Source organism: Carassius auratus, unplaced genomic scaffold (genome assembly GCF_003368295.1).
Source record: "Carassius auratus strain Wakin unplaced genomic scaffold, ASM336829v1 scaf_tig00216415, whole genome shotgun sequence".
Taxonomy (NCBI): Eukaryota; Metazoa; Chordata; class Actinopteri; order Cypriniformes; family Cyprinidae; genus Carassius; species Carassius auratus.
This window is the reverse complement of record NW_020528560.1, coordinates 125,672-148,205: the sequence shown is the minus strand read 5'-3', so window position 1 is coordinate 148,205 and position 22,534 is coordinate 125,672. Positions and strand designations below refer to the sequence as shown.

The 22,534-nt window shown below is 39.8% G+C and overlaps 1 protein-coding gene across 1 annotated transcript in view; it reads right to left on the bottom strand.

Annotated features, from left to right (window-relative positions):
* Positions 1–20,878, bottom strand: part of LOC113098140 (CD209 antigen-like protein C) — a 42,609-nt gene extending 21,731 nt beyond the window's left edge. The window contains exons 1-3 of the mRNA XM_026263086.1: positions 20,691–20,878; positions 20,319–20,606; positions 10,383–10,510 (exon numbers count right to left, since the gene is read on the bottom strand). Of these exons, the coding sequence (XP_026118871.1) occupies positions 10,383–10,510; positions 20,319–20,606; positions 20,691–20,814 (540 nt within the window). The 5' untranslated portion in view covers positions 20,815–20,878. The remainder of the gene's footprint in view (positions 1–10,382; positions 10,511–20,318; positions 20,607–20,690) is intronic.
* Positions 20,879–22,534: the final 1,656 nt, after the last annotated feature.

Genomic DNA, 22,534 nt, shown 5'->3' with positions numbered 1-22,534 from the left:
CAGCAAACAGAAGGTATGGAAGACCCTCAGCCCAATCCTTCCCACTGGCTAAGCAATAAGAGCGCAACATGGATTTAAGGGTTTGATGAAATCTTTCAAGTGCGCCCTGCGACTCAGGGTGGTACGCACTTGAGAGCTGATGTTTAATCCCCAATTCAGCAAGGGTCTGAGTGAATGCCTTTGATGTAAAGTTAGACCCTTGATCAGTTTGCACAACACGAGGCAAACCAAAGGTAGTGCAGAACTTCACCAACTCTTTAATTACCACTTGGGCTCTAATTGAACGTAAAGGTATCGCTTCTGGGAAACGTGTCGCGGTACACATGATGGTCAAAATGTATTCGTGTCCTGACTTGGATTTTGGTACAGGACCAACACAATCGACAAGGAGTCGCTCAAAAGGTTCTCTCATAACTGGTATCGGCTGCAAAGGGGCAACTGGTATATTTATATTGGGCTTCCCAGCCAATTGGCATACAGGACACGATCTACAAAACTTAGACACATCTGATTTTAATCCAGGCCAATAAAAGTACCGGGAAACTCACCCAAACCCAAATGCCCTGATAGCACATGTTCATGACCCAGTTTTAACACCTGCTCTCGATAATCAGCTGGCAATACAATTTGGTTCGATTCATGTGAATCCTTGTGAGTTTCATGCCTCCACTTACGCATGAGCACTGTATCTTCAAAGAAATAAGCTACCTTAGCATTAGCCACTTGGCTCAGGGGAACAGCAGCTTCAATGCATTTCACTAATGAAAGGTCTAACTTCTGTGCAACAGCCAATTGTTCCCTACCAACTTTTAAAGGAACTGTAACTGCGTTCTCGGAAATAGGACAAACTTCTGCCTCTACTACCTTCTCATCCTCCACAAGTTCATCATGCGACACCAAAAACGATTCAGAGAGATCCACCATGTCTCTGAATTTAACCGACTGAGCACGTGTCACAGCGCATGCAGGGAAAGCTGCAGGAAATTGACGGGCTAGGTCAGGTTGATCACACAATTTAGGGGTATGGACCACAATTGGTCGGGGAAAAACTTCGCCGCCAGCTAAGTCATTTCCTAGAATCACACCCACTCCCTCGACAGGTAACTGAGAACGTACACCAAGTTTTACAGTACCGGTTACAAGGTCTGATTTCAAGTAGACATTGTGAAGAGGAACATTTATACACTGCATTCCAATTCCACGTATAAGCACGTCTGTACCAGAATAAGTCTCGGTAGACCGGGGCAATAATTCTTCTAAGATAAATGACTGAACTGACCCAGTGTCTCGCAAAATGGTGACGGGTTTACACTCAGAGTCAACTGAGACGGACACTGAACCAGTCAGTAAGAAAGGTTGATAGGACAGAGCGGTCATATGGCTTTCCTCACATATGGGGTGTACGAGTGCAACACTTTTAGATTTGGAAGCGGAGTTCTTTTGCTTCCATGCCTTACAGTCAGAAATTAAATGACTGCTGTCGAGACAGTAAAAACAAACTCGTTTATCATTTGAAGCATTCCTATGGCGCGCACTTGATTGAGTCTCACCTTTGCCAATGCGTGAGAAAACACGTGTTGCTTCCCCATCAGATACTTCATAAGTGGATGGGGGCACATTAACACGACGTGCGGGGGAAAATACAGTCCGATGGGTCAACACAAACTCAGACGTGCAGACGGCGGTGACTGGAGTTCTTTGTCGTGAGTGAGCAGGAGTAAGTATTCTGATTAATTATTTTGTATAGTATTTTAAAATGTAACGCCAGTACGCCATATCAAGGTAATTGCCAGCGAGCTTCTCCTCCTGTCTGTACGGTAATACGACAGAGAGTCGAGTGGTTATGAAACAATCGTTAGCCTATTTTTACAAAAACTGTTTCTATGGGGTCATAATATAACATAGAAGGTAATGGAGCCCTTTATACGTTGTCGTATATCTTTAGAAATAAATAATGGACAAACGTCTTTACAAGCCTCAGATGTAAAGTTATTCACTGTCAAAGTGACACTAAAATGAATGGGAGTCAATGGGAATGCTAATGCAAGTGAAGTTCTGCTACAAGATGGCGGCACACGGCCGACTTCAACTTCCGGTCGACTTCCTTGCACAGAGTGCGCTGAGGAGAAGCGGTGGCCTGTAACGATCGATCTCCATCATTACACACCTCTTAATACAAAAGCAACATATATTTCTAAATAGGTTTAAATGGAGACACGAGACATTAAGGAAGTCTTCGATTGTGGTTGCTAAATTGCTAAGTCATTATTTGCTCGTATGAGTTTCAACTGAGGTAAGTAATGCTGGAACTTTTTTATTCACTTTACAAAACTTAGTAGATTAATTTATTCAAAATGCAAAAACGACATTTACATAGACATATAAGTTCATCAAACAACCGCAGTAAGAATATTTCATCAAGCACGGTGAGTAATGGCTTCACCTGCTATTGTTATTTGCACCTCTTGCCACATGTACAGTTTATCTATCTCTGTCGCTGATGAGGGATTCACATGTGATAAAATGCAGGGAAATAGTTAGGCTGACAGAGAAGATTTCAGAATTAGAGACACGCATCCAAACTTTAATTGAGGACAGTAAGAATGTAAGGGCTCTAGATACGGCTTTGGATGCGTCTAGCTCAGGGATTCCTGTACATTGTCCGGTTCCGGCAACAGAGCCCCTGCAGAAGGGCAACTGGGTGACGGTGAGGCAGCGTAGTCGTGGGTCAAAACACCGCTCTTCTGTTCCGATCAAAACATTAAACAGGTTCTCCCCACTCAGTGATGCACCCACTGAGAAACCTGATGAAAGTGCTCTAGTTATTGGTGATTCTATTGTACGTAACGTGAATATAGAGACACCAGCCACCATAGTCAAATGTTTACCGGGAGCCAGAGCGCCTGAAAATTTAAAAGAGCTGGCTAATGCTAAACGTAAATACAGTAAGATTGTTATTCATGCCGGCGCTAATGATGTTCGACTTCGCCAGAAGGAGATCACTAAAAATTACTTTAAAGAGGTGTGTGAACTTGCAAGCACGATGTCAGACACTGTAATATGCTCTGGTCCCCTCCCTGCTTACCGTGGTGATGAGATGCATAGCAGATTGTCATCACTCAATGGCTGGATGTCTAAGTGGTGCCCACAGAAAAACATAGGTTTCATAGACAATTGGACGAGCTTTTGGGGCAGACCTGACCTGTTTAAAAGAGATGGTCTTCATCCCTCCTGGGGTGGCGCCACTCTTCTCTCTAGAAATATGGCAAATAGTCTTAGTGTTTATACTTGACTAACTGGGGCCCAGGTCAGGAAGCAGACAGACTGGCTAAACCGACCGTCTGCTAGCTGCCTCCCGTCACAGAGGTCAGTTAATTCTCAGCACATAGAGACTCTTTCACCTAGATATCACACTATAGAGACTGTGTCTGTTCCCCGAACTAGAAAATACAAAAAACGTCCAAGTCAAGTTAAGGTTAACAATTTAATTGAGGTTCAACATCAACATCATGAATTTCAGTGAGGAGTTGCTTCAATTTATAACAACATTTTCAGGATTTCTCAGAGGGCAGGCTTCAAGTATAACTCGTTTGAAGTAATGGTGTTTCATATAACATTATCCAGAGAAACCAATGTTAATGATAAATCCCCTGTTATGTTTGTACTGGCTACTGTATACAGGCCACCAGGGCACCATACAGACTTTATTAAAGAGTTTGGTGATTTTACATCCGAGTTAGTTCTGGCTGCAGATAAAGTCTTAATAGTTGGTGATTTTAATATCCATGTCGATAATGAAAAAGATGCATTGGGATCAGCATTTATAGACATTCTGAACTCTATTGGTGTTAGACAACATGTTTCAGGACCTACTCATTGTCGAAATCATACTCTAGATTTAATACTGTCACATGGAATTGATGTTGATAGTGTTGAAATTATTCAGCCAAGTGATGATATCTCAGATCATTATTTAGTTCTGTGCAAACTTCATATAGCCAAAATTGTAAATTCTACTTCTTGTTACAAGTATCGAAGAACCATCACTTCTACCACAAAAGACTGCTTTTTAAGTTATCTTCCTGATGTATCCAAATTCCTTAGCATATCCAAAACCTCAGAACAACTTGATGATGTAACAGAAACTATGGACTCTCTCTTTTCTAGCACTTTAAATACAGTTGCTCCTTTACGCTTAAGGAAGGTTAAGGAAAACAGTTTGACACCATGGTATAATGAGCATACTCGCACCCTAAAGAGAGCAGCCCGAAACATGGAGCGCAGCTGGAGGAAAACAAAACTAGAGGTATTTCGTATTGCTTGGCGGGAAAGTAGCATATCCTATAGAAAAGCATTAAGAAACTGCTAGATCTGATTACTTTTCTTCTCTTTTAGAAGAAAACAAACATAACCCCAGGTATTTATTTAATACAGTGGCTAAATTAACGAAAAATAAAGCCTCAACAAGTGTTGACATTTCCCAACACCACAACAGTAATGACTTTATGAACTACTTTACTTCTAAAATCGATACGATTAGAGATAAAATTGCAACCATTCAGCCGTCAGCTACAGTATAACATCAGACAGTGCACTATAGACCCCCTGAGGAACAGTTCCACTCATTCTCTACTATAGGAGAGGACGAATTGTATAAACTTGTTAAATCATCTAAACCAAAAACATGTATGTTAGACCCTATACCATCTAAGCTCCTAAAAGAGGTGCTTCCAGAAGTCATAGGTCTTCTTCTGACTATTATTAATTCCTCATTGTCATTAGGATATGTCCCCAAAACCTTCAAACTGGCTGTTATTAAGCCTCTCATAAAAAAACCACAACTTGACCCCAAAGAACTTGTTAATTATAGACCAATCTCGAATCTCCCTTTTCTGTCCAAGATACTAGAAAAGGTGGTATCCTCACAATTATATTCCTTCTTAGAGAAAAATGGTATATGTGAGGATTTCCAGTCAGGATTTAGACCGTATCATAGTACTGAGACTGCTCTCCTTAGAGTTACAAATGATCTGCTCTTATCATCTGATCGTGGGTTTATCTCTCTATTAGTTTTATTGGATCTTAGTGCTGCATTTGACACAATTGAACACAGCATTATTTTGCATAGACTTGAACACTTTGTTGGCATCAGTGGAAGTGCATTAGCATGGTTTAAATCGTACTAATATGACCGCCATCAGTTCGTAGCAGTGAATGAAGATGTATCATATCGATCACAAGTGCAGTATGGAGTACCTCAAGGCTCAGTAATAGGGCCGCTACTCTTCACGCTTTATATGTTACCCTTGGGAGATATCATCAGGAAACATGGTGTTAGTTTTCACTGTTATGCTGATGATACTCAGCTCTATATTTCCTCGCAGCCCGGTGAAACACACCAATTTGAAAAACTAATGGAATGCATAGTCGATATAAAAAATTGGATGACGAGTAATTTCTTACTGCTAAATTCAGAAAAAACAGAGGTGTTAATTATAGGGCCTAAAAACTCTGCTTGTAATAACCTAGAACACTGTCTAAGACTTGATGGTTGCTCTGTCAATTCTTCGTCATCAGTTAGGAACCTAGGTGTGCTACTTGATCGCAATCTTTCCTTAGAAAGCCATGTTTCTAGCATTTGTAAAACTGCATTTTTCCATCTCAAAAATATATCTAAATTACGGCCTATGCTCTCAATGTCAAATGCAGAAATGTTAATCCATGCATTCATGACCTCAAGGTTAGATTATTGTACTGCTTTATTGGGTGGTTGTTCTGCACGCTTAGTAAACAAACTACAGCTGCAAGAGTTCTTACTAGAACCAGGAAGTATGACCATATTAGCCCGGTCCTGTCAACACTGCACTGGCTCCCTATCAGTTCCTTGCCACTGTCGCCTCTGGCTTGCTTAGTTGGGGTCACTTCATCTACAGCGCTATCGTTGACTTGATTGCAAATAAATGCACAGACACTATTTCAACTGAACAGAGATGACATAACTGAATTCAATGATGAACTGCCTTTAACTATCATTTTGCATTATTGACACACTGTTTTCCAAATGAATGTTGTTCAGTGCTTTGACACAATGTATTTTGTTTAAAGCACTATATAAATAAAGGTGATTGATTGATTGATTGATGTAAGACAACTGATATACGTTTTAAGGTTTTTAAAATAAAGTATTTTTTTTTTCAAAGGCACAGATTACTTACTTGGTACATCAATGGCGCAGTCTGAATGTCTTCAGGAAAAAAATGATTGACATCCCAGAACAACCATCCTCCGCATTTTCATTGGTCCGTAGTGTTGTCAATCACAATGAGGAAAAAAGCATGCAACCTGTAATCACTTTTTTATTTATAGTTTTATCCTTTTTTTAATTTGACTGTTTAATTTGAAAATATCTTGTTTAGGAGAAAATGGTCCAGTCCGACGAACGGCGTTTACAAAACTGACCAATTAAAAGAACCTCGTGTAGGCTAAGGCAGACACCCTGTATTATGCAGCGAAATCCTTAAGGTTATTAGATAATAATACATTTGTATTTTTAATATTGAGTCATCAAAATTTTGCTGCAAAAAAAAAAAAAAAACCCGCAAGGTTGTATAGTTGTAAAATGGCACATCGTGGTTAAAGGGGACATGCTTCAAATTCATACACATACACATTGTGGTATATAAGGTCTTTTTTATTATTAAAAACGTAATAGGGAGCATTATTTTGAGTCAGAAAACAACATAATAGCTTCCAAAATTACGAGGACACCGAAATGTCTTTATAAACCAAATGTCCTTGTAATGATGGTGAGTAACCTGACATTTTGTCCTCATAAACCATATATTCAAGAACACACACACTCACTCACACACACATTTGTTTTTATGTAAAGTTTGTTCATCCCATAGGTATAATGGTTTTTATACTGTAAACACTGTATATTCTATGGCCCTACACCAGGGGTCATCAACTATATTTGTCAAAGGGCCAGAATTTTTCCCTGCAGACACTGTAAGGGCCAGATACTCGTAATTTAAAATAAAATTCAAATTGTATCCTAATATGTTATTATTTGATATTCTAATTCCAAATTTGTGTTATTTTTTACATATTACCTGTACTGCAGCAAGCCACCAGGGGGCGATAGCGATATTTTAGGTATTCATATTTGTGAGGCTGTCAAGCTGTCCATCACTGTCACATGCAGGTCGTAGTTTGTAGAGAACACTAGAAGAAAGGCCTTCTGAATATATTTAAATGAAAAATGGCACTTTCAAAGAGCCTTAAGCGAACAGTTGATTCAGAGAACCGTAGTTTTAATGAAGAATGGACTGATAAGTACGTATTCTTAGTGCCTACTGTTAGAAATGCTGTACCTGTGTGCCTCATTTGCTTTTCTTTCTCGTTAGATTTAAAAATAGATAAATATGGAACGGACCCTAACATTCGTTTGGTGGGTTGGTATTCATTTGGAAAATTTGACATTCGAATATTAGTTTTTTTTTGTTGTTGTTGTTTTTTTGCACACCTGGGTTCCCCCGCGAAACTCATTCTCCCTTAAAGGAACACTCCACCGTTTTTTGAAATAGGGCTTATTCACATTATTTCCTACATTTAGATAGGTGGGCAAATGCATTTTTGTGTCAGTGCATGCATTGTTTTAGTTTGACTGGGTCGGCGTTAGCTTAGCTTAGGACAATGAATGGAATCCTTTGTTGCCAGCTAGCATGGCCTGAGTAAAAGTGAGAAAAAAAAATAAAAAAAACCCACCTAATTACTTCTTGTGGCCTGCGTATTCACAACGAGTACAAATAGCGATCCAGATTAACACTAGGCGATTTCCTAGGCAGATATTGACTTGGGACTATATTATGGGGAAGCACAGGCGAAGCACTGCTACTTCGGCGCAGAGATATAACGCAACACATGAAAACATCAACTCTATGTGAATACAGGTATAATATGGGTCGATCTATACATGCGTCATGATTAAAATAATCACTTACTCTGTGGACAGCTGTCCATTTGGTCCATTCGGCGTGGGGCATTTTTTCCAGTTCACTTTGTCACACCGGAAAACAAAATCGAGTACTGCAGAATGGATCAGCGCCGTGAAATCCTCTGTAGATGTGACACAACTTCGGGCACGCTCATCTTGATCTGACGTGTTGAGCCTGGTCATCAATGGCAAAAACATGTCCCACTCTCTACAGCAAAGACACTCTATTTCCGTCGGCATAGATTGGCATATTCCCCCACATTCACACCAACAGTTCATGTTGGCTCTCATCCTCACGTCCTCAGGCTGTTGAGCGATCGCAACTAATACACGCGCATATAAATTTCACTCGCGGCTGGCTTGACGGTGTTTTTCTGAAGTGCGGCTGGCTTGACCGCAGTCTCCTACTGTCGTTCTATTTCCAAAGCACGCAGCTCGTCTTCTGTAAACTCTGGTTCAAACAGGTATGGTTCTGGTTCTTGACTGTCTGAGAAGTCACCCTCTTCGTCTCTCTCAAAATCAGCCATGTTCATCGCCATTCGTGTACTGTAAGGAAAATAGCCAGGCAGCTGCTATTCACGCCGGTATGTTGACGGAAGTCGTGGGATTTCATGTGTTGCGTGATTCTCTGCGCCGAAGTAGCAGTGCTTCGCCTAAGCAGCAGTGCTTCGCCTGTGCTTCCCCATAAAATAGTCCCAAGTCAATATCTGCCTAGGAAATCGCCTAGTGTTAATCTGGATCGCTATTTGTACTCGTTGTGAATACGCAGTCCACAAGAAGTAATTAGGTGGGGTTTTTTATTTTTTTGATCACTTTTACTCAGGCCATGCTAGCTGGCAACAAAGGATTCCATTCATTGTGCTAAGCTAAGCTAACGCCGACCCAGTCAAACTAAAACAATGCATGCACTGACACAAAAATGCATTTGCCCACCTATCTAAATGTAGGAAATAACGTGAATAAGCCCTATTTCAAAAAACGGTGGAGTGTTCCTTTAAATAAGGCCGGCGACACACTGGCTGTGTGAGCGTCTCAGCTGCGTGGCGTGTCCGTTTTTATTTTGGCTCCCATTTAACAGGTTGGAGTTTGCAAACTGAGACACACGTCTCAGGCGCGCTTGAGCCACGTGGAAAATGCGTGCATGCTGGAAATAGAACCGTGTTCCAGCAACGGGAGTGTTCTCTGGCTAGAGCGCAGAACAGCGGAGTTTGTATGGACTGAAGTGCATGTCTGAGCTTGTGTTTTGTTGCTTTGACATTGTGGAAAATAGAATGATAGAAACAAAATGTATTAGCATTTTCACCCAATATTATTAATCTAAATTAATCTTGTTTTTAATTTACCTTAATTTAGTTTTTTCTTTATTTAAATGTAGTTTTTTCTTATTTAAATTTCGTTTTTTTCTTTAATTTAAATTTATTTTTTTCTTTATTTAAATTTCGTTTTTTTTCCTTAATTTAAATTTCGTTTTTTCTTTATTTAAATTTCGTTTTTCTGTATTTAAATTTCGTTTTTTCTTCAATTTAAATTTCATTTTTTCTTTAATTTAAATTTAGTTTTTCTTTATTTAAATTCTGTTTTTTCTTCATTTGAATCTACCCTTACTGTGCCAATTTGTTGGTCAGAAAAATATTAGACTACCTTAAAAGTATTGCTTAATTTAACAGACCTGTGTGTGTGCTTTTTATATCACTAGTCCAATGTCCGTTCTTGGAGCAAGCCCTGCCCGCGTGAGGTGCGCCACTTCCCGCTCGTGCTGTTCTGAGTGTAGTTTACTAAAAGTTTATTAATTCTGAATGTGTTGCGTCTCGCGTGTCCATCTATATTGCACAAAATGCGACACTGCACTCCCTTGTGAAGTCGATTGGATGAACGGTTCTCGAAATAATAAAAATGCAAACGGACATACAGACACAGATTCCTGCCTTTATTAGACAGAAAAATATGTTAATTACTACCGAAGCTTCGAATCTCAAAAAATGGTATTCGGACCAGCCCTAAACTTTTTCCTCTTACAAGGCTATTCCTGAATTCAGTATTATTCTGGGGTCGGATGGAAATCTCTGGCGGGCCGCCAGTTGACGTTGCATGCCCTACACCAACCCTACACCTAACCCTACCCCTCACAGGAAACTTTATTCATTTTTACTTTCTCAAAATAACTCATTCTGTATGATTTATAAGAGTTTTGAAAAATGGGGACATGGGTAATGTCCTCATAAGTCACCCTCTCCTTGTAATACCTGTGTCATACCCATGTCATTATACAGAGTTGTGTCCTGATATGACACAAAAACACACACGCGCACACACTCTCTCTCTCTCTCTCTCTCTCTCTCTGTCTCTCTCTCTCTCTCTCACACACACACACACACACACTCACTTGTTCCTCTCTGTTGTTGATGATGATCAGATCTGCTGCTCTCTCTGTACAGTCATTTCTGCTCTCAGTCCAGTTCTTCCTCTCAAAGGAAAAGAAGTAAAGACTGGATTGATGGCACCTCCATCCATCTATAACACAACCAGAAAAACCATGAACTAAACTCTGATCCACACCAAGTTAAAAAGGTTATGATAGTCTTAGTAGAGGTGTTTAAGTTATTTCAGTTGTTTGTAATATGCTGTTCATATCTTTTACATTTGTCTTGTTGTTGATTGCTATTCTTATTTATTATTTCAATGGATCAGTTACTGTGATTATTATAGGATTATAATTTTATTCATAATGCCATGCAGAAACTAAATGCAGTTATTCATGCTCCCCGTCCCAAATGCAAATTCTGTAATACGAGATTATTTTGCACCATTGGAGCAATTCAAGTGTGAAAGTTTGCAGTTTTTCTTAATTGTTAACACTATAACAGTTTCATTTGGTACAATTTTCCAAAACATTCTTGAAACAAAAATGCCTTTATTTGCTCAATGTTTTTTGTTAAACTCTACAACAAATGTCCTCATTATGAACAGGTTTAACATGTTCTCATTCAGAAAACACAAACACAATATAATTACCTCAAGCATCACAATATATAATGTATTAAAAATAACACATTTTTAATACATTTTTGTTCTTCGTACTCGATGGCGCCGCAGATGGCTGCTTCAGTGCTTGGCTCTCCAGTGTTTGTGCTGTTTTTGTTCGTTTTTCCTGTTTTTTGTTTAACAAACACGATCAGTTTCACCAGGGATGAACTGCTGAACATTCGGCAGAACACACCACAAGATCTTTTACCAGATTTAAATTATTCAGACGTTTTACTGAACATTGTTATCGGAGGAGCGGCGACGCTGATCAAGCGCTTCAGGACGCGCAGATGGGGGAAGCGAGCGGGATCGCTCATCAGACTCAGGAAGCGCGGATTTCGAACGCTGTTGCCTAGCGTCCATCTCGCAAATCTCCGCTCTCTACCCAACAAAACAGACGAACTGGACAAATAAGGATTTCTCTCACTCTGCTGCTCTGTGTTTCACGGAAACCTGGCTGAATGACCCCATACCGGACAGCGCGCTCCATCTGCCCGGCTTTCAGCTGTTCGGAGGGGATCGCGAATCAGAATCAACGGGGAAATCGCGCGGCAGCGGGACATGCTTTTGCATCAATGAACGGTGGTGTACAGATGTAACTGTGTTAAAGAAGATGTGCTGTCCTGATTTAGAAATGCAGTTTGTCAACTGCAAACCGTTCTATTCGCCGTGGGAGTTTCATTCGTTCATTCTGGTCAGTGTTTACATCCCTCCGCAAGCGAATGTGAGCTCAGCTTTACAGAAACTTGCTGATCAGATCACAGACACAGAACAACAACACCCGGACTCTGTTTTAATCATTCTTGGGGACTTTAACAAAGCCAATCTCTCCCGTGAACTGCCAAAATACAGACAGCATGTTACATGTCCCACCAGAGACGGTAATATATTGGATCACTGTTACACCACAATAAAGGATGCATATCACTCTGTTCCACGAGCAGCTTTGGGACGTTCTGATCACTGTCTGGTTCATCTTATACCTTCCTACAAGCAAAAACTTAAATCTGCTAAACCTGTAGTAAGGACTGTGAAGAGATGGACCAGCGAAACGGAGCAGGATTTACAATCTTGTTTTGACCTCACTGATTGGAGTGTTTTTGAAGCTGCTACCACCGATCTGGACGAACTCACAGAGACTATAACATCCTATATTAGTTTCTGTGAGGATATATGCATTCCTACCAGGACTTATTTAACATTCAACAATGATAAGCCATGGTTTACAGTAAAACTCAGACATCTTCGTCAGGCCAAAGAGGATGCCTACAGAAATGGGGACAGGGTCTTGTACAATCAGGCCAGGAACACACTGAACAAACAGATCAGAGCGGCTAAAAAGACCTACGCTAAAAAGTTGGAAGACCAGTTTACTTCCAACGACTCAACTTCAGTGTGGAGAGGTCTAAGAGCCATCACGAACTACAAGACACCATCCCCTTGTACTGAGGCTAATCAACGACTTGCTAACGACCTGAATGAGTTTTATTGCAGATTTGAAACCCCCATCACCCATTCTGACCATCTCCCTACACAACCATTAACACCTCCTGCAATCCCCCGTTCCGCACCTCCTGCTCTTCAAATCTGTGAAGATGATGTGTGCCAGGTCTTCAAGAAGAACAAAAGAAGAAAAGTACCAGGCCCAGATGGTGTTACACCAGCCTGTCTGAAAATCTGTGCTGACCAGCTGGCCCCCATCTTTTCACAGATCTTCAACAGATCCCTGGAGTTGTGTGAAGTGCCTTCCTGCTTCAAACGCACCACCATCATCCCCATCCCAAAGAAACCCAAGATAGCAGAACTTAACGACTACAGACCTGTGGCTCTAATGTCTGTCGTCATGAAGTCGTTTAAAAAACTGGTTCTGGCTTATCTGAAGGACATCACTGGACCCTTACTGGACCCCCTCCAGTTTGCTTACCGAGCAAACAGGTCCGTGGATGATGCAATCAACATGGGATTGCACTTCATCCTGCAACATCTGGACAAAACAGGGACTTATGTGAGGATCATATTTGTGGACTTTAGTTCGGCATTCAACACCATCATCCCAACAGCCCTTCAGACCAAACTGACCCAGCTCTCTGTTCCTAGCTCTATCTGTCAGTGGATCACCAGCTTTCTGACAGATAGGCAACAGTTAGTGAGACTGGGGAAATTCACATCAAACAGCTGCTCCACCAACACTGTGCCCCTCAGGGATGTGTTCTCTCCCCTCTGCTCTTCTCCCTGTACACCAACGACTGCACCTCTAAAGACCCCTCTGTCAAGCTCCTAAAGTTTGCAGACGACACTACAGTCATCGGCCTCATCCAGGACGGTGACGAGTCTGCTTACCGACAAGAGGTTGAGCAGCTGGCTGTCTGGTGCAGTCTTAACAACCTGGAGCTGAACACGCTCAAAACAGTGGAGATGATCGTGGACTTTAGGAGAAACCCCCCTGCACTTTCCCCACTCACCATCATGAACAGCACTGTGACTGCAGTGGAGTCATTCAGATTCCTGGGAACCACCATCTCTCAGGACCTGAAGTGGGACAATCACATTGACTCCATTGTTAAAAAGGCCCAGCAGAGGTTGTATTTCCTTCACCAGCTGAGGAAGTTTAACCTGCCACAGGAGCTGCTAAAACAGTTCTACTCAGCCGTCATTGAGTCTGTCCTCTGTACTTCAATAACTGTCTGGTTTGGTTCAGCAACAAAATCAGACATCAGAAGACTACAGAGAACTGTTCGGACTGCTGAAAGGATTATTGGTGCTCCCCTGCCCACCCTTCAAGAACTGTATACATCCAGAGTGAGGAAAAGGGCTCAGAAAATCACTCTGGATCCCTCACATCCAAGTCACCCCATCTTTGAACTTTTGCCATCTGGCCGGCGCCTCAGAGCCGCAAACACCAGAACAGCAAGGCACAAGAACAGTTTCTTCCCCCAGGCAATCTACCTCATGAACAGTTAAATGTTCCCTACTTATGCTTATAAATGTGCAATATCCTTATATTTATTTGTTAACCCTCCATCCTAGAACATTCCTGCATCTCACTCAATCCTATTCCACTATAATTTATAGCACAATTGTTTATACACTTATTTATTTGCCAATTTGTAAATCTCTTTTTTTTTTCTGTGTGTTGTTGTCTCTGTGTACTGGAAGCTTATGTCACTAAAACAAATTCCTTGTATGCGTAAGCATACTTGTCAATAAAGCTCTTTCTGATTCTGATTCTGACAAGTAGTGGAAAATAAACTTTTCTTATTAGTCTAGATGGAAATAGGGGTCCACCTGATTTTTTAAAATCCTTAAATTGTCTATTTTCATAATCTGCCAGGTGCCAAGCTGAAATAGTGTCCCAAAGGGTTCTTTATTAACCCTTTGCTGCACCCGACCGGAACCCGAAAAATCTAAAAGTGAAATAGAAAGTGGCATAACATTAGAAGTAAACAACATACAGAGACAAATGAGAACATTTTTCCATACAATTCTGACCCCAGGAATTTAATGGAATGGTTATTTTTGACATTTGACAACATATTGACCTTATTTCTGGACACAAATAGCAAAAAATGGCCAAAGATGTGTAGAGGATCAACTATTTTTTCGTTTTTTCAAGCGCATAGGGTGATTTTTTTTTCCACAACCTGTTATTTCTTTATCATTCAAGTGTCTATTTTAAGATTAAATTGGGTACCAAGCTGAAATAATGTCCAAAATGCTTTATTTTTAACCCTAAAATCTAAATATGATTTAAAGTGGCATAACTTTTGATGTAAACAACTCACAGACAAATGGACACATTTTTCAATACAATTCTGACCCCAGAAATGGTTATTTGTCATGTTTTATAACATCTGGACCATCTGTGGTCAAAGAGTCAAAATTCATTTGAAAGCGTTTTTATCATACTTAACAGCCTAAAATAGGGTTTATTTTAACCTTTTACTTCACCTATCCTGAACCTGAAGATATTTAAAATAGTTTTACTTTTGAAGTTAACAAAACAAAGCAAATTAACTTAAAAAAAAAAAAAACTACATAAAAAATACAAAAAGGTCCAAAAAGTTGACTGAGCATAAACTGCAAGTTTTTGATTTTTGGGGCTTTGCAGTTGGTGGTGGTCGGTTGGTACCTGCAGATCGCCATCTCCCACTGCTCTCTCTTTTGGAAAAATTTCAGTAAGTATTTGAAACTATAAATTAAGATATACCTTTGTAGTCATAACCTAAAGTGATTTTTCAACAGTTTTTACTATAATCACAGGAATCTGTATTCTTGACTAGCAGTGTTGGTAGCTTAGTTGGGTGGGGGATATGAGATATGAGACTCTGTGAAGACATTAGTTCACCATACCACATGAGGGATATTTGTGAACAGATTCCATTGAATTTAGAGGACTTGTCTTTGGATACAATTGGCTATCACCAATACTGCTATAAAAGCTTTACAGGGAAAATAAATCGTTTACAAGTGTCAAAGGCTTCTACATCTGGTGAATCATTATCATTGAAAAGGGACTCTCTGCGCCATGTCAAATCATGGTCAGTTCAATCTGAAGGAGCTCCAAGAAGATGTTCCTTCTTGTTTCCCAATCAGTGCATTTTCTGTGACAAAGCAAAATCCAAGTTCAAGGGCAAGACTGAAGAGCTTACAAAGTTTCAGAGTTGGAAACACAAGGAACCAGGCTGGAAAGTTATTAAACCTAGGGCACAGGAATTAAAGAAAGAGGCTCTTTATTACAAGCTGCAGGGCAAGGACCTATTTGTAATGGAAGCTAAGTATCATCCATCATGCAGAAACAACTTCAACACAGAGTACCAAACCCATGAGCGTGGAAGGAAGAGAGTAGAAAAGGCAGCAGACAACACTGACAGCCTGCAGGCCCAGAAGATAGCAGCACATAACAAGTCATATTGTGTGGTAAAGGATTACATTCTTAGGAATGAGATTGAATACAAAGAGGTTGTCCAGCTAAGATCCATCTGCAACTTGTACATGAGAAATTGGCAAGACAGTTACAGGGAGACAAAGACATCTCTCATGAACTCACATTCTCCAAGGTGCAGCAACATGAGTGTATGAAGTCGAACCCCATATATAGCTCAGCATTACTGTAGATGAAGCAGTTGGATGTGCATACAAACTTGGAACAGCTGACCAACTTCAAGAAGCAGCACTTACTCTCCATTCTCACATTATAAAGGCATTCAAAGAGCCAAAGGAGCTACCATGGCCCCCGACAGCACAGGAACTAGTTGCTGTGAAGATGGACGTGTTTCTTCCAGAGCATCTTGTTCAATTTCCGAGCTCATTGGTAACTGGAACACTTGATGGCGAAAAGTGTGAGAAGACACAGACTCTTTTTGATACAGGTATTTGATTTTGATATTTACTAAAGCAATTTGTTCTGTCTTTTCTGTCATTGCTGTCTCAAGTTTCATACTGAAGTAATAGGTTTCTGAGTGTCCCTGATGTGAAAGGATGGTTGTGAGCTAGAAAGACAGAAAATTGCTTTAGTAAATATCAAAATCAAATGCCTGTATCAAAAAGAGTTCAGCATTGACAATCTAGGACCTCGAAAGCAGTAAGTTAACTCATAACTCACCTACTTGCTTCGATAGAGGTGTCGATGGTAGCTTCTTTTGACTCTTTGGAGGGTGGAGGGTGAGTGCTGTTTCTTGAAGTTGGTCAGCTGTTCCAAGTTTGTATGCACATCCAACTGCTTCATTTACAGTAATGCTGAGCTGTATATGAGGTTCAGCTTAATACACTCATGTTGTTGCACCTTGGAGAATGTGAGTTCATGAGAGATGTCTTTGTCTCCCTGTAACTGTCTTGCCAATTTCTCACTGCGGTATTCAGGATTAGGAAAACCTTGATTTTCCAATGTCTTCATGTACAAGTTGCAGATGGATCTTAGCTGGACAACCTCTTTGCATTCAATCTCATTCCTAAGAATGTAATCCTTTACCACACAATATGACTTGTTACGTGCTGCTATCTTCTGGGCCTGCAGGCTGTCAGTGTTGTCTGCTGCCTTTTCTACTCTCTCCCTTCCACGCTCATGGGTTTGGTACTCTGTGTTGAAGTTGTTTCTGCATGATGGATGATACTTAGCTTCCATTACAAATAGGTCCTTGCCCTGCACCTTGCGATAAAGAGCCTCTTTCTTTAATTCCTGTGCCCTAGGTTCAATAACTTTCCAGCCTGGTTCCTTGTGTTTCCAACTCTGAAACTTTGTAAGCTCTTCAGTCTTGCCCTTGAACTTGGATTTTGCTTTGTCACAGAAAGTGCACTGATTGGGAAACAAGAAGGAACATCTTCTTGGAGTTCCTTCAGATTGAACTGACATGGCGCAGAGAGTCCCTTTTCAATGATAATGATTCACCAGATGTAGAAGCCTTTGACACTTGTAAACAATCTACACTCACCTAAAGGATTATTAGGAACACCTGTTCAATTTCTCATTAATGCCATTATCTAATCAACCAATCACATGGCAGTTGCTTTAATGCATTTAGGGATGTGCTCCTGGTCAAGACAATCTCCTGAACTCCAAACTGAATGTCAGAATGGGAACGAAAGGTGATTTAAGCAGTTTTGAGCGTGACATGGTTGTTGGTGCCAGACGGGCCAGTCTGAGTATTTCACAATCTGCTCAGTTACTGGGATTTTCACAGGCAACCATTTCTAGGTTTACAAAGAATGATGTGAAAAGGGAAAAACATCCACTATGTGGCAGTCCTGTGGGCGAAAATGCCTTGTTGATGCTAGAAGTCAGAGGAGAATGGGCCGACTGATTCAAGCTGATAGAAGAGCAACTTTGACTGAAATAACCACTCGTTACAACCAAAGTATGCAGCAAAGCATTTGTGGAGCCACAACACGTACAACCTTGAGGCGGATGGGCTACAACAGCAGACCCCACCGGGTACCACTCATCTCCACTACAAATAGGAAAAAGAGGCTACAATTTGCATGAGCTCACCAAAATTGGACAGTTGAAGACTGGAAAAATGTTGCCTGGTCTGATGAGTCTCGGTTTCTGTTGAGACATTCAGATTGTAGAGTCAGAATTGGCGTAAACCGAATGAGAACATGGATCCATCATGCCTTTTTACCACTAGGCTGGCTAGTGGTGGTGGTGTAATGGTGTGGGGGATGTTTTCTTGGCACACTTTAGGCCCCTTAGTGCCAATTGGGCATTGTTTAAATGCCATGGCCCACCTGAGCATTGTTTCTGACCATGTCCATCCCTTTATGACCGATGGCTACTTCCAGCAGGATAATGCACCATGTCACAAAGCTCGAATCATTTCAAATTGGTTCTTGAACATGACAATGAGTTCACTGTACTAAAATAGTGCCCCCACAGTCACCAGATCTCAACCCAATAGAGCATCTTTGGGATGTGGTGGAACGGGAGCTTCGTGTCCTGGATGTGCATCCAACAAATCTCCATCAAATGCAAGATGTTATCCTATCATCAATATGGGCCAACATCTCTAAAGAATGCTTTCAGCACCTTGTTGAATCAATGTCACGTATAATAAGGCAGTTCTGAACGCAAAAGGGGGTCAAACACAGTGTTAGTATGGTGTTCCTAATAATCCTTTAGGTGAGTGTATTTTCCCTGTAAAGCTTTTATAGCAGTATTGGTGAATAGCCAATTGTATCCAAAGTCAAGTTCTCAAATTTCAACGGAAACTGTTCACAAATATCCCTCATGTGGTATGGTGAACTGACGTCTTTACAGAGTCTCATATCTCATATACTGTGTAGATATGATAGCTTCTTGCTTGCCCTCCCCACCTGCATGTGTTGAGTTTTGTAAAATTACCATACTCAGAAAGAGTTGAGACATGTAAAATACGTGTTCGGGAACGAATCCTCTTTGGAGGCACTTCAGCCAATGTTTAATTTTCTCCTTGGTAAGTATGTATGAAGTATTGAGTCTGAAAAAAAAAAAAACTACCAACTAAGCTACCAACACTGCTAGTCAAGAATACAGATCCGATTTCCAAAAGCCTGTGATTATAGTAAAAACTGTTGAAAAATCACTTTAAGTTATGACTACAAAGGTATATCTTAATTATAGTTTCAAATACTTACTGAAATTTTTCCAAAAGAGAGAGCAGTGGGAGATGGTGATCTGCAGGTATGAACCGACGACCAACAACTGCAAAGCCCCAAAAATCAAAAACTTGCAGTTTATGCTCAGTCAACTTTTTGGACCTTTTTGGATTTTTTTTCTGTAGTTTATTTATTTATTTATTAAAATTTAAGTTAATTTGCTTTGTTTTGTTTACTTCAAAAGTAAAACTATTTCAGGCTACTAAGTATAATAAAAACGCTGTCAAAATAACTTTTTTTGCTCTTTTTGACCACAGATGGTCAAAATGTTATAAAACATGACAAATAACAATTTCTGGGGTCAGAATTGTATTGAAAAATGTGTCCATTTGTCTCTGTGAGTTGTTTACATCAAAAGTTATGCCACTTTAAATCATATTTAGATTTTTCAGGTTTGGTGCAAAGGGTTAAAAATTAAGCATTTTGGACATTATTTCAGCTTGGTACCCAATTTAATCTTAAAATAGACACTTGAATGATAAAGAAATAATATGTTGTGAAAAAAAAAATCACCCTATGCGCTTGAGAAAACGAAAAAATAGTTGATCCTCTACACATCTTTGGCCATTTTTTGCTATTTGTGTCCAGAAATAAGGTCAATATGTTGTCAAATGTCAAAAATAACCATTCCATTAAATTCCTGGGGTCAGAATTGTATGGAAAAATGTGCTCATTTGTCTCTGTATGTTGTTTACTTCTAATGTTATGCCACTTTCTATTTCACTTTTAGATTTTTCGGGTTTTAAAAAATCAGGTGGCATAAAAAAAGCCGGGGGGTGCGCGTGGACCCCTTTTTCCATCTAGACTATATTGGTTATTGCTGAACTGCATCTGCACCCTTGCTTTGTGTTGTATTCTCTCATATACATTGATCCATTCCCAAAAGCAGGTTTCTGAACTGATCTCACTAGTTCTCTTGGCAGTGAAGTACTCTGTGTATTTGACCGGTTTGTGTCCAAACTTTGAATAAAAGAGAATGTTTTTGACTAAAATATTTGATCTTGAACTGGAAGTGTACGTTTGTACGAGATGGTGTGTAGTTTTGAGATTGTGTTTATAGCTGTGAGTAAATGCGAGCATTAGCCACATGACAGATCCAGTACAGTCCACTTTCAAATCTGAGTCTGCTTTAGAGCAAGTTACCAGTTAGACTGAAGAAACTTACCTGCAAACTTCTTCTGAAGATCATTTCTTTCTGATTTCAGCTGGTCTCTCTCTTCTGTGAGGTTGGTGATCTTAGTCTGCAGCTGTCGTCTTTCTTCTGTGAGCTTCATATTGTTGGTTAGTAGCTGGTCTCTCTCTTCTGTGAGGTTGGTGATCATAGTTAGCAGCTCTTGTCTCTCTTGAGTGAAGGTGGCACACAGTATAATGCGTGCAGTCAGCAGAAGAACACACAGCAGCACAAACACTACTGCAGCTGCTCTGGACCTTCTGATCATCACACCATCACTTCCTGACCATCAACACAAACATTACTTTATTACCTTTATTTATCCACTATTATGTGTGATGAAATATGTTTAATTAATCTCATTACCTGTGAGTTCAGATGACTGGATTCTCGTTGTGTGACTGTCTGTGGTCCTTTTTCCAGATGTTCCTTTTGTAACAATGTCATTTTCACAGATATCATTGATGCTTTTCCCATGTTCTCTCTTCATTTTCCCTTTTCTGTATTTTTGTCCACTTTCTGAAAGTTTCAGTGTCAGTAATCTAACACTAGTTTCTCTCACGCTTTGGACTGTGCTGTGTTCCTCTTTTGTGTTTGTGAAGCCCCTTTTTATGCAGAGAGGAACTGTTTTATTTAGAAATGTTTCAAGTGTTTATTCATAAAGGAACTTCAACTCGCTGCAGAACGTCGCCAGAAATATCTTATTTAACATTGTTGCTTGTGTTAATTTAAACTGTTAACTGTCACCCCGTCCCGTATACGGGACGCCTACATTGACTATACTAAATTACAATCAAATCAAATCAAAAGAATATTAAAGATGTTAGAAAATTAAGATGTTCTTAAGAATATATTTGAAAACTTATTAAGAATCTTTCAAGAATTGCACTTAAGAACATTCTTATGAACTTCGTGGAATCTTAAGAAATTTGTTAATTTATTTCTTAAGAAGATTTTCGTGAATCCTGCCCGGGCTTTTTGTAGATGCTGATTTCATTTTCCAGCAGGATTTAGCTCCTGCCCACACTGCCAAAAGCACCAAGAGTTGGTTAAATGACCATGGTGTTGGTGTGCTTGATTGGCCAGCAAACTCACCAGACCTGAACCCCAGAGAGAATCTATGAGCTATTGTCAAGAGGAAGATGAGAAACAAGAGACCAAACAATGCAGATGAGCTGAAGGCCACTGTCAAAGAAACCTGGGCTTCCAGACCACCTCAGCAGTGCCACAAACTGATCACCTCCATGCAAATATAAAGTATTTGAATTTGTTGAGATAATGAGAATGATGAGATGTCAATGGTTGGGTTTTTGTTAAATGTGAGCCAAAATCATCCCAATTAAAAGAACAAATGACTTAAACTACTTCAGTATGTTGTGCCCTGAATTTATGTAATAAACAAAGTTTCACATTGTGAGTTGAATAACTGAAATGAACTTTTCCACAACATTCTAATTTATTGAGCTGCACCTGCATACATGGCTTTTTGAGATGATAAAAAAGACTTGGCAGGATGGGAAGTACTACCTTTCTCCATGTTGGGCAGAGAAGAAACAGTTAAAATGAAAATATTACTAAGACTTTCTTCGTATTTCAATCCCTACCGGTTTGGGTTCTACTCTCAGCATTTAACAAACTAGAAAAAAATATTTCAAAGTGTTTTTGGAAAAAACAAAAGACCATGAATAAGACTTAAAATATATATATCAAATAAAGAAGGGGTGGGGTGGTTTAACCTTCCTAATCTTAGATACTATTAATGGGTTGCTCAGCTGAGGGCTGCTTGGCTTAGTATTGATAATGAGGCAGAATGGAGAACTCACTTCCTGGAGTTTCTCTGACAGTTCAGCCAGAAAAAAAGTGAAGATAAAAAATACAGTATACTGTTAAGATTTGAGAAGTTTAGAGGAGTAAAAGTCTTATCACTGCAATACCCATTAAAGGTAACCCAGATGTTCTTTCTTCAATATTGGATGGTGTCTTTAGTAGATGGAAAGATAATGTTTTTTTATTTTTGAAGTGGAGACGATAATATATTTTACTCAATTATGTTATAGGTTTAAGTTGAAATATTTTATAAACAAATATTTTATTAATATTATTGGTCTACCTATTAAAAATCATATAGCACATATTTACAGGAAGTTAATGCAGGACCAATCTGATGACACGTTTCATATCAAAAGAAACTGGGAATTATAGTTAAATAC